This window comes from Lagenorhynchus albirostris, chromosome 13 (assembly GCF_949774975.1).
Source record: "Lagenorhynchus albirostris chromosome 13, mLagAlb1.1, whole genome shotgun sequence".
NCBI classification, from domain to species: Eukaryota; Metazoa; Chordata; class Mammalia; order Artiodactyla; family Delphinidae; genus Lagenorhynchus; species Lagenorhynchus albirostris.
In genome coordinates, this window is record NC_083107.1 from 71,074,616 (window position 1) to 71,087,064 (window position 12,449).

Consider the following 12,449-nt stretch of genomic DNA (forward strand, 5'->3'; position numbering starts at 1 on the left):
AAGAGAGACCGAGCCCAGCTCTTTCTCTGGGGCCCTGTGACCTCAAGGATCAGATGCCCATGTCAGTGTCACGGGGCCAGAAAGTTCAGGTATCAGACAGACTGGGTCACACTCTGTACTCTCTCTGAGGTCAGGTTCCTTCTTGTGCTATAGCATTTGTAGAGGAAGCTGAACACTTTAAGCTCTGAGGGGCACATCCTGCCTGAGCGTGTCTGAGCTCTGGCTGTCTTAGACCTCGCACCTAATCTCACACCTAAGAGGCAGCCAGAGGTCTAAAGAGGAAGTGGAAGGGGGCCTAGCCCTGGGCAGTGGGCTCAGGAGGGGACTGAGCCGGGGGCTGAGAGAAATGTGGGGAGCAGGTCTGCACCTCCTGGTCTCCCTTGAGGTATCTGGGCTTCTCTAGGAGGAGTTGCTGGGGCATCAGGGTCCCCACAGGTTCCTCAACTCTTCCCCAGGCCCCAAACCCACAAGAGCCACCTGGCCACTATCGAGTCTCAACTTTTCTTCTCTTCCAAAGGAAGGAAGGAGCCCACCTCCCACACGGCATCTCTGGTCTGAGGAAATGCAGACGCTGGGACATATGGCTGATGGGCCATAGCCAGTTTCAGTGACATCGGGCACCCTCCCCTTCCCTCCCCGGGACAGGGCTTTCCCAGGAGGTGGGGTGAGAAGGCTGGCCACAGGCAAATTTTACAGACTCAGTAGAAGATAAACCCTTTAATTGTTTCTGAAAAAATAAATCTCAGTGGCTCTTTCCTTCCCGAAGACATGTCCTCTAGAAAACGGTGGTTCCTGTGCTTTTATAAGATAAACTTTTAGGGGACTTCCCTGGCCGCCCAGTGGTTAAGACTCTGCACTTCCACTGCAGGGGGCATGGGTTCCATCCCTGGTCGGGAAACTAAGATCCCGCAGGTGGTGAGGCACAGCCAGAAAAAAAAAAGATAAACTTTCAGAAAAATATTTCCGCAAAAATAACTTTTGTTCATAAAAATGATGGGTCTTCGGTGGCTCCACATCAGTCAATGTCCACTTCTAGAAACAGTGTCATCAACTTAGCTGTACAAAGGGAAGGAAACACCTCATGTCTTGCTCAGTCTATCCCCACCACTGGCCCCATTCGCTCCCTCTGGGGTCTGTTGGCCTCGCTGCATCTGTCTCTCTCCTAATTGGACATCCCAGCATGTCCATCTGTCCCCACTCTGCCCACTCACGTGCTGTCAGCCTCTCTCAGACATCCAGTGGAACATCAGGGGAAACGAGTTCTGTGTGTCTGTCCTGTCAGGTAGCTTTGCCATCCAAGCAGGTTGGTGGGCCTGGTGCTCCCACAGGAAGTCTGCAGACCAAGCTGGTAGGGGCTTCCTTTTTCCAGGAATAGTTGCTACTGGTATGCTTTCCAGGTCACAGGTTGCCTGGAGCTGGGTAGTCAGGGGCACAGGCCTATCTGAGATGTCCTGCAGTCAACAGGCAAGACATGACAGGCAGGGGTCCTGGAGCCCAGGCCACTCCCTTCAGGAGAGTCACCGAAGATGCCATATCCCAGGGGAAAAGATGGGTCGTGTGTAAACTGTGAAGCAGGGGTGCTGAAGGGCTGAGAAGGGGGACTTGGAGCCCAGAAGACGCTGCTCCGGCCGTTCCAGCTCACAGGAGTCTCAAATTCAAGCGAGGCTGTAGCTGGTCCTCCTGTTGGAAAGGGAAGAAGCCAAAGGGAGGGATGAGGTGGGTGGGGCCCCGTGGAAGTGTCAGTGGCTGCTCCTTGTCTTTCTAGCAGCTCCTCCCCTTCTCAACCCTGTGAATGAAGCTAAAACTCTGTTCTTCCGAGTCCCACCAAGCAGTTCCCCATCCACCTGTTATTCCCCGAGTGTAGCGCATGATCTCAGTAAGATGGGCTGGAGTCCCAGGCCGTCCGCAGCAAGCAGTGAGAGACCCATGACAAAGCCACTTCCTGCCTATCGTGCGTGGTCCTCTGTATCTACAGGGACTCGTGTTTGTAAACGCGTGAGCGTCGGCAAAAACGTGGACAAGGCTCATGAACGTCTGCTGGACCAGACGTGTTGATACTGCAGCGCCTGCTTGGCCTCAGGCTCTGGGCTGAGCTCTTGGGACGCAAAAATGAAGAAAACAGACCCAGCTTTCAAGGTCCCCACAGTCTACTGGGAAAGCCAGACAGTGAGCAGATCACCCTTGGGCAGTGGGATCGGCGGTTCGCAGGGGGAAGAACAAGGTCAGAGAGAGCTGCTCGGTGCAGCCTGCGGTGGTGGGGGGGGAGAGTGATGCTCCCAGGTTTCGGCTCCCAGGCTGGAGGGTGGTGCCATTCACCGGGACCGGGGCACAGCAGGAGCAGCGATTGGGGAAGAAGATAGATTCGGTTTGGGGCTCACTAAGACTGAGTGCCATGCTTGTGGGACATCAGGTGGAGCTGACCAAATGAGAGCCGTGCACATCTGCATGCCTCCCGGGTGTTGGCGGCCCTCCTGTGTATACCCGTGTGCGAGAGGTGCCTACCTCCCAAGGGAGCGGGAGCTGTTCCGACTGGGCACCTTTGGAGTGGGGCTGACCATGAGGATGCACAGACCGATGAGGATCATGCAGGTGGGCATGGCTCCGATGAGGACCTTGAGGGTCACCACTACCTGTTCCGCCTGCCGGCAGGCTCCTGACTCATACCCCGCAAAGCTGGGGAAACACCATCCCATGCATCCAGCTCAGAGCCTGGCTTCCTGACGGAGGGGTCCCAAATGCCCAACCACCACGCTATCCTGAAACTTGGATAGTTTCCTGGCCACATCAGCCTAACTATGGGGGACGGAGTGTGAGGGAACGAACAGACCAGGGAGAAGTTCAGAGAAAGCTGAGGATGTGGGAAGCAGAGGCTTCAGAAGGGGTACAGCCACCAAGAAGGGCCCCTCCCAGTCATGTGCACAGAGAAAGTAGGGTGGAGGTTCCCACACACCCTCCGGACCCACGGGTGACCCCTGGCTGGCTAAGGTGGGGGACTCTGCCCTCTGCTTCCCATGCCACTAGTCTTTTGTGCCTCTGGTACAGCCCAGCTCTGTGACTCACTCCAGGCTGAGAGTGGAGATGCCCAGGGCGCCTGCACCTGAAAGCTTGGTGAAGAAGACATAGGATGAGTAGAAGATGGTCTCCAGCCCTGGGCCGTGCTGGTGCTGCAGCTGGAATTCATCCACCACATCTGGAAGCATGGACCTGGGGGAGGGGGCTGCAGAATTATCCCTTTTATCCGATACCTCGACAAGCCACCAGCCTGTGAGCTCTCTGGGGACAGAGAGTGAGTCAGATTCACCCCTGGGTCCCCGCTGCCCAGGACCGACCCACAGAGTCAGGCAATATTTCCCCAACACACAGCTGTCCACCGTTCCTGCCGCCTGGTGCTCTTTCAGGAGGGCTCCACAGATGGTGCTGGCAGCCTCCATCTCCTGCAAGGGGGAGAGCCCCTCCCCAGCGCAGCCTGTGCACAAGGCCTGGGATAGCAGGTTGGTGTGAAGGAGGGATACCCAGTAGGAAGGACATGAGGCTCCCACTCCCATTTCCCTTCACCCAGCCTACCAGGGTAGCAGCAAGGACACGGCAATGCTCACGCCAGATACAAAGGCCACGACGTATGCCACGGGTGCTGTGGGCATAGCAGCCAGCAGGATTGCAAATGGCACCATCCCCTAGGGAGACAGACACACTAGCTGCTCCCTCCACCTGCACCCCCCAGCTCAACTGCTCTTTGATTCACACACTCACCGCTCTACTGATGACCCCCTGCGCCTGGTCCCCTGCTAGGCACTGAGCACGCGGTGAATATAGACGCGGCCCTGCCGGCCCCCAGGAGGCTTAGGCTCCAAGGTCACCGCCTACCCCCACCCCCCCAAATCCCTCCAGGCCTTGCTTCCTGCCTCACTCACAAAGATCCCGAAGGCCGACATCCTCTTCCCAAATCGCTGCAGAACCCACTCCCACATCGGGGTGCTCAGCACTGCCGAGACCTGTGAGCGGACAGAATCATCACAGCCCAGGACACGCCGCCTGCGCCTCTGCCAGGCCCTCAAAGCCCTGACTTTTAGGAGGGACGCTCGACGTTGACCTTGCCACCTGTTTGGAAACAGTGGCTGTGAACTTTATGACCCTGGCCCCAATTCCACCCTCTGCTGAAATGCAGGTGACCAAGACCACAGCAGAGTCCAGAACCCTGACCATCGGAAGTCCGGTCACATGTGTCACGTCAAGGGTCACACATCCCCAACTCAGGCCCCCGAGCGCCCTTGCCTCTACCGCCCCAGGTCCCCTCACCAGGATGGTTAGCACCAGGCTCTGCACATGGTCATGTAGCCGGGAGGCGTGTGCACAGAACAGGACCAGGTAGCTCTGCTCCACCTGAAGAGGTCGACAGGAAGTGGGCGTGTATGGGAAATGGCAGAAACGTGGAAGTCAAGGGCAAGGCCAAGGTCTCAAGTCTGGCCTCCCCTTTGGGACCTCAAGCGTCCGGTTCCTACCGCCATCACGCAGTCCCCTCCCCAACGAAGGACGCTTATCGCTGACACGGGTATAAACACCATTCCTTGTCCCGCCCCCAGCAGGGCTGAGAACCACCCCAGACAGCGTCAGCTTCCTGGTGTCCGGGCCCTGACCCTCCCCAGCCCCACAGGCTCTAGGCAGGTTCCTCTCCTCCCAGCACCAGCCTCGCCCGGCGCTTGCCAGCCACTGGTTTCTCTCTGGTGCGGTGAGGACGAGAGACACCTGAACCTACGCAGGGTCAGTATGGCCAGAGCCAAGCCAGTGGGGATCAGCCTGGCCAGAGGTACCTGAACGGCTGCCGAGATGAACAGGAAGGAGATGACCAGCTTCAGGTAGGGCGGGTGCCGCACTGTGAGCCGCAGCCCAGCCAGGAAGCTCAGGCCCTGGCCGGAGGCTCGGGCGGAAGCATCTGCAACACAGGAAGGGGACATCTTGGCTTGGCGGAGTTCAAAACCAAAACCCACGCCCAAGAGGAGCCCGGCCGCAGCTTCTGCTTCCCACACTCTGCCTGCACCCCGCACCTACCTGGTCGCTCCTTCACCCCCAGGCAGAGCAAACTACTGCACACGGGGTAAGTCACAGCAACCACAGTGGCTGCAATGGAGTAGAGACGAGTCTGTGGGACAGGACAGAACTTCAGTGGGGGTGATGTCTCCAACCCACGGAGGTGGGGATACCCAGGGGCTGGGCAGGAGTACCTCCCAAGGGGAGCACAGGGACCCTCAGCCCAAGCCCAAGGATGCTGGGTGCCCCTCCTCCCAACCAGCGCAGCAGGAGAGGGAGATCTAAGGGCCCAGAGTGGTCCTTCTGCTGACCCTCTGCCTCCTGCAAGCATCCATGCCACCATGGGTCTAAGCCCCCTTCGCCTCTCTCTTTTTTTTTTAAGCAAACGTTCATTGGGGCTGATTTCTGCATGCTAGACCCTGCGGTTACGGTGATGAATAAGTGATCCTGTGCATCCACAATAAGGGGCTTGGAGTGGGTGGGGAGACAGATCCATGAGCAGACAGTGTGACGCATGATGACGCAGATAAACGTCAAAACCAGAACGGTGCTACCTAGCATTCAGAGGAAGACACGTAATAAAATACATTTAAGGCATGCATGGGAGTACCAGTCACCCAATTCAGGATAGGGGTTGCCTTTGGTGGGGGAAGAAAGAGGGAGATGGGCAGGGCTTCACCAGTGTGGATCCAGCACCGTTGCACAGGGTCCCACATTCAGAAGGCACTGCACTTGGGAGTTAATGCTCTGCTGTCTTGAAATTCGTGATGATTTTATCTATGAATCTGTGTTTTGTAAGTGAAGTCGGTGGAACAACAGAGCTGGAACTACCAAGAGGCACCTGAATGCTACTCGCCTTGGCTCACACAAGGCTTCGCCTTCCGGGGTGGGGATGGTTCTCAGTCTCCTGCTCCCTACTTCTTGGCATCCCAGGCCCCGCCCGGCCTCCTGCTCTCCAACCCAAGGCCACTGCCACCCTCTGTTCCACCCTCACCCAGACAGTGACCCAGTAGCTTTGGGGAGGGCACTTGTAGAGGCCTCAGTGGGGCCTAGGCGTGGAAGCGGGGAGGGTGAATCTGCAGGTCGCAATTCCTCTGATCCCAGGCTCGTAGCACCATGATGGGGTTTGAGGGCAACTCGGCAGAGTCTCTCCCCGACCCTGATTCAGGCAATCCCTAGACTGGGGCAGTAGACCATGGGAAGGGGAAACTGACTTCCCCGCTCTCTCTGGGGCTCTACAGCTTCACTTTGCTCTGTACTCAGGCAAATTCTGTAGCTGGGCTACAGATGGGTCTGGGGATGGATGGGTACACAAGGACTTCATTGTAATGTTTTCTTACGGGTGGTGAACCATGGGTGTTGGTAGTATTATTCTCATACCATTAATTCCCAAATGTTGGTGGAGGTGAGTGATGTCATTTGCTTAAGGAGAAAGGGCGGTGGGGGGGCGGATAGAAGATGAACTTGATGGATAAATAGATGCACGTCCCCTAATTGCTGAAAAGGGACCTGCTTTGAGGAGACAGGAAGGAGTACTAACCCTTTCACACTGGAGGTGGGGTTGGCGTTGGCAGTCACCCGTTCAGGGATGGGTAGGACTGGTCATAGGTCAGGTTTTGCCCAGAGCTCTGCCAGGACACCAAACCGTTCTCTCTGCCCTGTCCCTGCCTGTGGCCCTTCCCCACCCCTGTCCCTTCTCTGGGGTCTGCCTCCTCCCCTCCAGATGGCCTGCTGATCTGTTGTTTGACTCCATGTTTAGAAGGCACCCAGCAGAAGCAGATTTAGCAGGGAGGACGGAGGGCATGGGCTCAGCTACAGGAGCAGGGAAGGAATGAGAGGGCATGGTGTGCAGAGCTGAGCCCCCAAACAACCATGAAGAGACCTGGGGGAGAAACAGCCCTGGAAGAAAGAAGTGACCCCGAAGCGGGGGTCCCAGTGGGTCTGGGTAGCCTGGGCACTCACCGCATTGGGGGAAACAGCCACTTGTCCTGGGAGCGCAGTCTCCTTGCACCTGTGGGACCCGTGGGCACCAGACACGATGAGTCCATGGACAGTGGCTCCCATCAGCGTCCCTGCCATCTCCAAGGTCATCCCTGGGACACAGCGTGGAGCAAGGTGACAGCTCATGGGGCCAGGGGCAGAGCCATCCCACCCCACGCACCCCACGCCTGCCTGCACTCACGGTACACAGTGGCCGAGTCCCGCTCCCTGGGGCTGGGGGTCAAGAGCATGGTCAGTGCCGTGTAGGGCACCTGGAAGAACTGGGTTACCGGGCAGAGATTAGGATGGCGCCTGCCACCAGACTGCCAACCCAGGCCAGCAGCTTCCCGAGGGCAGGCCTGCGCCAGGCTGGTACATCCCCACTGATTCCCTCAACCCGGAGTTAGGAGCTGAGGGACAGGAGGGGCACCCAGCCTAGAGCCCACGAGAAAAGCTAATGGTCGGTGGCCACCTGGTAAGCAGGTGGGCAGCAGGGACCTGGACCCCTACCCCCAGCACACACACACTTCAGAGGGGCCTCCAGCCAGCACTGGGGTTCCAGGAGTCCAGGCCGAGGAAGGGGGCCACCTGCTTACCGTTGCCAGGGCCTGGAACAGGGAGTAGAGGGCTGTGTACCAGAGGCCACGCAGGCTGGTGAAGGGGGGCAGGAACCACAGGAAGAAGGAGGCCAAGGCAATGAACGGCGTGCAGCCCAGCACCCTGTGGAAGCACAGCCCAGGTGGAGCGCCCCGCGGCACCAGGACAGGGGACGTAAAGGCTGGGCCTGGAGCAACCTCACCCCTCTGGGTTCAAGCTCCCGGCTCCTGGAGAAGCCCTGGGCTGGGGCTTTCAGGGTGGGAGCCATGGAGGGCGCGAGGTGGCCGAGGGCGAGGAGGTAGCCAGGAGTAGAGGCTGGGGCACTTAGTGGCTGGGTTGTGCCATTCCCTGTTCCAGGGGGCACAGGCAAGTCACATCTCTGTGAGACCTTCCAATACACCCAGCTCAGCCTGGCCGCATTCCTAGACCCCCAGGGCCAGGGCAGCGACTCTTGGAGGGTTTGTCCAGCTCTGTGCCACCAGGTGAGGGAGAGGTCTATGAACACCTGCATGACTCAGTCAGACCCAATCCATTCCTGTCACCTACTGTCCAGACTTGTCCTCTAACCATCCACTAAGAAGCAGATGTGACAAACACAGTGACCTCAAGCCAGGGGTGGGTGCCAGGATCCTGAGGACCATGGGGCTGCTCACCAGGGCATGAGTCGTCCAGACCCTGTCCTCCTGCTTCTGTTGATGAAGAACCCAGCCAAAGGGTCGGCAGCTGCCCCAGACACCTTCCCTCCAAACAGGACAAGTGACACCTGGGCAGCAGGGATCTGTAAGGGACAGGGGAGGGGATAGCCAAGGCCTGGCAGAGTCAGAGAGGGTGTCTAGGCCTGCCCGCCCATCAGGAGGAAGATCTGGGAAACTGGCAGGGGCCAGAGCCACGGTGCAAAGGTTTTTTGGTCTTTTCCCCAGGACAGGAATCCAGAGAGCTCCGAGGGCGTATGTGCACCAGTAGAGAAGCGGGAGGAGTGATAGCTGTTCCCTAGCACGTTCCTGTTATACTTATGCCCGGTCACTTTCAGAGAAGACTTGAGAGATCTTCCCCTGAAGGGCTCAGTGCAAGAAGGGTGCACTGAAGCTGACAGTCAAAGGCAGACCTTGTGTTTCACAATGAAAACGTTTTATTGATTTTTCTGATTACATAAATGATACACTCATTATAAACACATTCAAACAGTACAGAAAAATACTGAGCAAAGCTCATCTGAAATCCCACCATCCTGAGACAACTGCCAGCAACATTTTGATCATCCTGTCCTGCGTTTCCTTATGTGCATTTGCAATTTATAATTTTACACAAATGGGACTGTATCAGCGTCATTTTAAAAAATCACAGATAAATAAATCATGGATACCTTATTAAAAAGTTCTTTTTTGTTTACCCTCTATCCTCCACCATTCCCTCCTATAGCCAACATTAACACTCTGGCGGATATCCTTCCGGAACTTACTTTCCCCATGCTCATCCTTTAATCATGTACAGATGTATATACATCCATATATGCATGCACCCACATATATGGGGCATGCTTTTGTTTTGCTAAAATAGGATCATTTTATATACCTTTCTCTAAAACTAACTTTTCTCACTTGACAGTGCATCATGGAAATCCTTCTGAGTCAACTGGTATAGATCTAACTCATTCTTTTGAGTGACTAAACAGTAGTCCATTATGTGGATATAGCCCAACTTATTTTCCAACTACTTCTATATTTGGGGGCATTCATGTTGTTTCCCACTTTTCCACTACAAACAGCCTGCAGTAAACATCCTTGAGGAGGTTGCCCTCAATAGCATTTGGTTTCTTCTCAGGCTTGGGTCAGAAGTACCATCTACCAAGGATGATGGGGATGAAAGTAAAGGTGGGGTGAAAGGACCAGACACCAAGGAAGATGGAAGCAGGGGGCCCCCGAGGCTGCTGCCCACACTCACCTGGGCCACATCGAGCAGGAAAAGTTGCAGGTAAAAGGCTATGGCGCTGGAGGCCACCTGGTTGGGGACCCCTCCAATGCCGTAGCACACCTTCGTACAGAATGAGAGGCGACCAGCTCCGCTGTCCTGGGGGAGACACGGGAGCTAAGCCCCCACAGACACACAACAGCTCCCTCCAGCCCCCTGACTTCCAAAAGCATCCTGAGGTTCCTATGTCTTGAAGCCTTTTCCAGCAACCTCTCAGTCCTAATTTGTCCCAAATCATCTTAAAAGGAAGTGAGACAGAAAAAGGAAAAAAAAAAAAATCCTAAACCATGACCTCTAAGTATTTCCTGGGAGAAGTTCTTCCTTATATTTCCCCACAGTGTTTCCTGCTGCAGTCTGTTTTATTCTCCAAGTCAGCAAGCCAGAGTGAACTGGGGGTTAGGAGGCCCCTAAATTTGCCACCAGCTTCCTGTGTGGACTTCGAATAAATCACTTTATCTCTCTAAGCCTCATCTGTCAAATGGATATTCCTGCCAACTTCAAGGGATTTTCTTTTTTACATCTTTATTGGAGTATAATTGCTTTACAATAGTGTGTTAGTTTCTGCTTTATAACAAAGTGAATCAGTTATACATATACATATGTTCCCACATCTCTTCCCTCTTGCGTCTCCTTCCCTCCCACCCTCCCTATCCCACCCCTCCAGGTGGTCACAAAGCACCGAGTTGATCTCCCTGTGCTATGCGGCTGCTTCCCACTAGCTATCAATTTTACATTTGGTACTCTCTCACTTTGTCACAGCTTACCCTTCCCCCTCCCCATATCCTCCAGTCCATTCTCTAGTAGGTCTGTGTCTTTATTCCTGTCTTACCCCTAGGTTCTTCATGACATTTTTTTTTCTTAGATTCCATATATATGTGTTAGCATACGGTATTTGTCTTTCTCTTTCTGACTTACTTCACTCTGTATGACAGACTCTAGGTCCATCCACCTCACTACAAATAACTCAATTTTGTTTCTTTTTATGGCTGAGTAATATTCCATTGTATATATGTGCCGGATGTTTTGATGAGCAAATGAGGCAATGGCTCCAGGAGCTGATGGTTAAATATTCGGGACTTTTGCAAGCCAGTGGTTACTGGCAGCCTGAAATCGGCCACGGTGAGAGTATTTACACCACAGAAATCAGTAAACAGCAAAAATCAGAGTTTTGTTTTTCTGGAGAGACTGTTTACCAACCCACCACTAAAATGAAGTAATGCTTATGACCCCAAATATATGTGTGTGTATATCTATCTATCTATCTATCTATCTATCTATCTATATATATCCCTAAGCTACCCAGTGAACTCCAGACTCAAATTAAACTGTCTACTCACAGCCCCACATGGTTGCCAAACAGGCATTTCAGCTTAGCATGGTCAAAACACAGCTCCTGATTTCCATCCCATTGTCTTAACCTCTTAACCCTGTCGTCCCCATTGCATTAAATAGCTCCAATGTCCACTCAGCAGCTCAGACCACAAACCTAGGAGTCATCCTTGATTACTCTTTCCCAATTCCCCTGTCTAATCTATCAGTGAGAGCCTCCTGAGTGGCTTCTCTGCTTCTACTCTCGTTCCCTACTATCCACTCTCCGTCCAGCAGCCCAACTGATCTTTTCATAACATAAATCAGATTGTGCCTCATCTCTGCTTAAAACCCTCTAACAGCTTGCCATTACAGTTTGAATAAAACTCCAAGTCCTTCCCATATTGCCTACAGGCACCCACCCAATCAGCTCCCATTCCCTTTCCCACCTCACTTCAGATAGCTCTACCATAGTAGCCTCCTCCTTCTTGTTACTCAAAATGACCTTTTCTGTTGCTGCCTCAGGGCCTTTGCACTTCCTGTCCCTTCTGTCTGGAAGGCTCTTCCTCCCGGTCTTTGCAAGAGCTGACTCCTTGCCATTCAGGCTGAAGCCTAAATGTCATCTCTTTAGAGAGGGCTTCCCTGACCACCCAAATCTCTCTCTCAATTGTACTAACTACAGGAAATATTCTTATTCATTTCCTGCCTCTCCCCACCAGCATATAAACTCTCTGAGAGCATGAACTATATAACTTTGATTCACCACCATGTCCCCAGTACCTAGAACAATGCTGGGCATATAGACAATATATATATTTGTTAAAAGAATAAATGCCATGAAGACACTGTGGAAAGTGCTATTTCTTCCATAGACGCTGGGAATCCTTCTTTTTCATCTTTTGCCCGGAGATGGGAGGGGGAGTGGAGAGGACCATGGCTTCACCCATTTTTGTACCTTGCCAGACACCCCAAATGAAAGAAAGGTCTTCCCAGATAAGGGTTTATCAAGTCCTCTGCACTCTTCCTACCCACACATGAGGCAGGATGTGGTCTCCTTTTCTGATATTTTTGTGAACGCTATTTCAACTTCCAGAAAGCTTAACAACAGGCAGAATCCAACATGATAACTCTCCCCCCACCCTGCCCCCTCCATAATGGGACTCTGGTTTCCCACTAAACATACCTATCAAGTTTCTGATACATAGAAGGCACTTGAAACAGACATTCCAGCTGAAACTTGGTATATGATACAATCTTGGAATCTTGAGGAAGGCAGTTTTACCTACTTAAATCATAAGCCCTTCACAGTCACCTGAGATCAAGTTTCAGAGTTAGACAAATTCGACAAATTTGAATGCAAATTCTGTCTGCCATTTCTAGCTGTGTGACCCAGGACAAGGTACTCAGTGTGCCGAGCTTCATTTCCTCACATTTAAAATGGGGATAATACACCTCATAGGGTTGTTATGAGAATTAAATGCTAGCATTTCATGGACCATGTTTCCCCTCTAGCTATTCCTCACCCTGAGTTTCTAAATTTCCCTGGGAAGTGAGAGTCCCCAGAGGGCCTC

General features: G+C 53.6%; 1 protein-coding gene across 1 annotated transcript; it reads right to left on the minus strand.

Moving 5' to 3' along the window:
• Positions 1-1,525: 1,525 nt before the first annotated feature.
• Positions 1,526-11,217, minus strand: MFSD2B (MFSD2 lysolipid transporter B, sphingolipid). The gene is made up of 14 exons (XM_060168979.1): positions 11,155-11,217; positions 9,544-9,669; positions 8,256-8,380; positions 7,602-7,725; positions 7,208-7,286; positions 6,988-7,118; positions 5,047-5,137; positions 4,809-4,930; positions 4,297-4,380; positions 3,912-3,992; positions 3,565-3,674; positions 3,061-3,204; positions 2,503-2,673; positions 1,526-1,680 (listed from the first exon to the last, which is right to left on the minus strand). The coding sequence occupies exons 1-14, from the start codon at positions 11,215-11,217 to the stop codon at positions 1,656-1,658; spliced, it is 1,476 nt and encodes a 491-aa protein (XP_060024962.1). The 3' UTR covers positions 1,526-1,655.
• Positions 11,218-12,449: the final 1,232 nt, after the last annotated feature.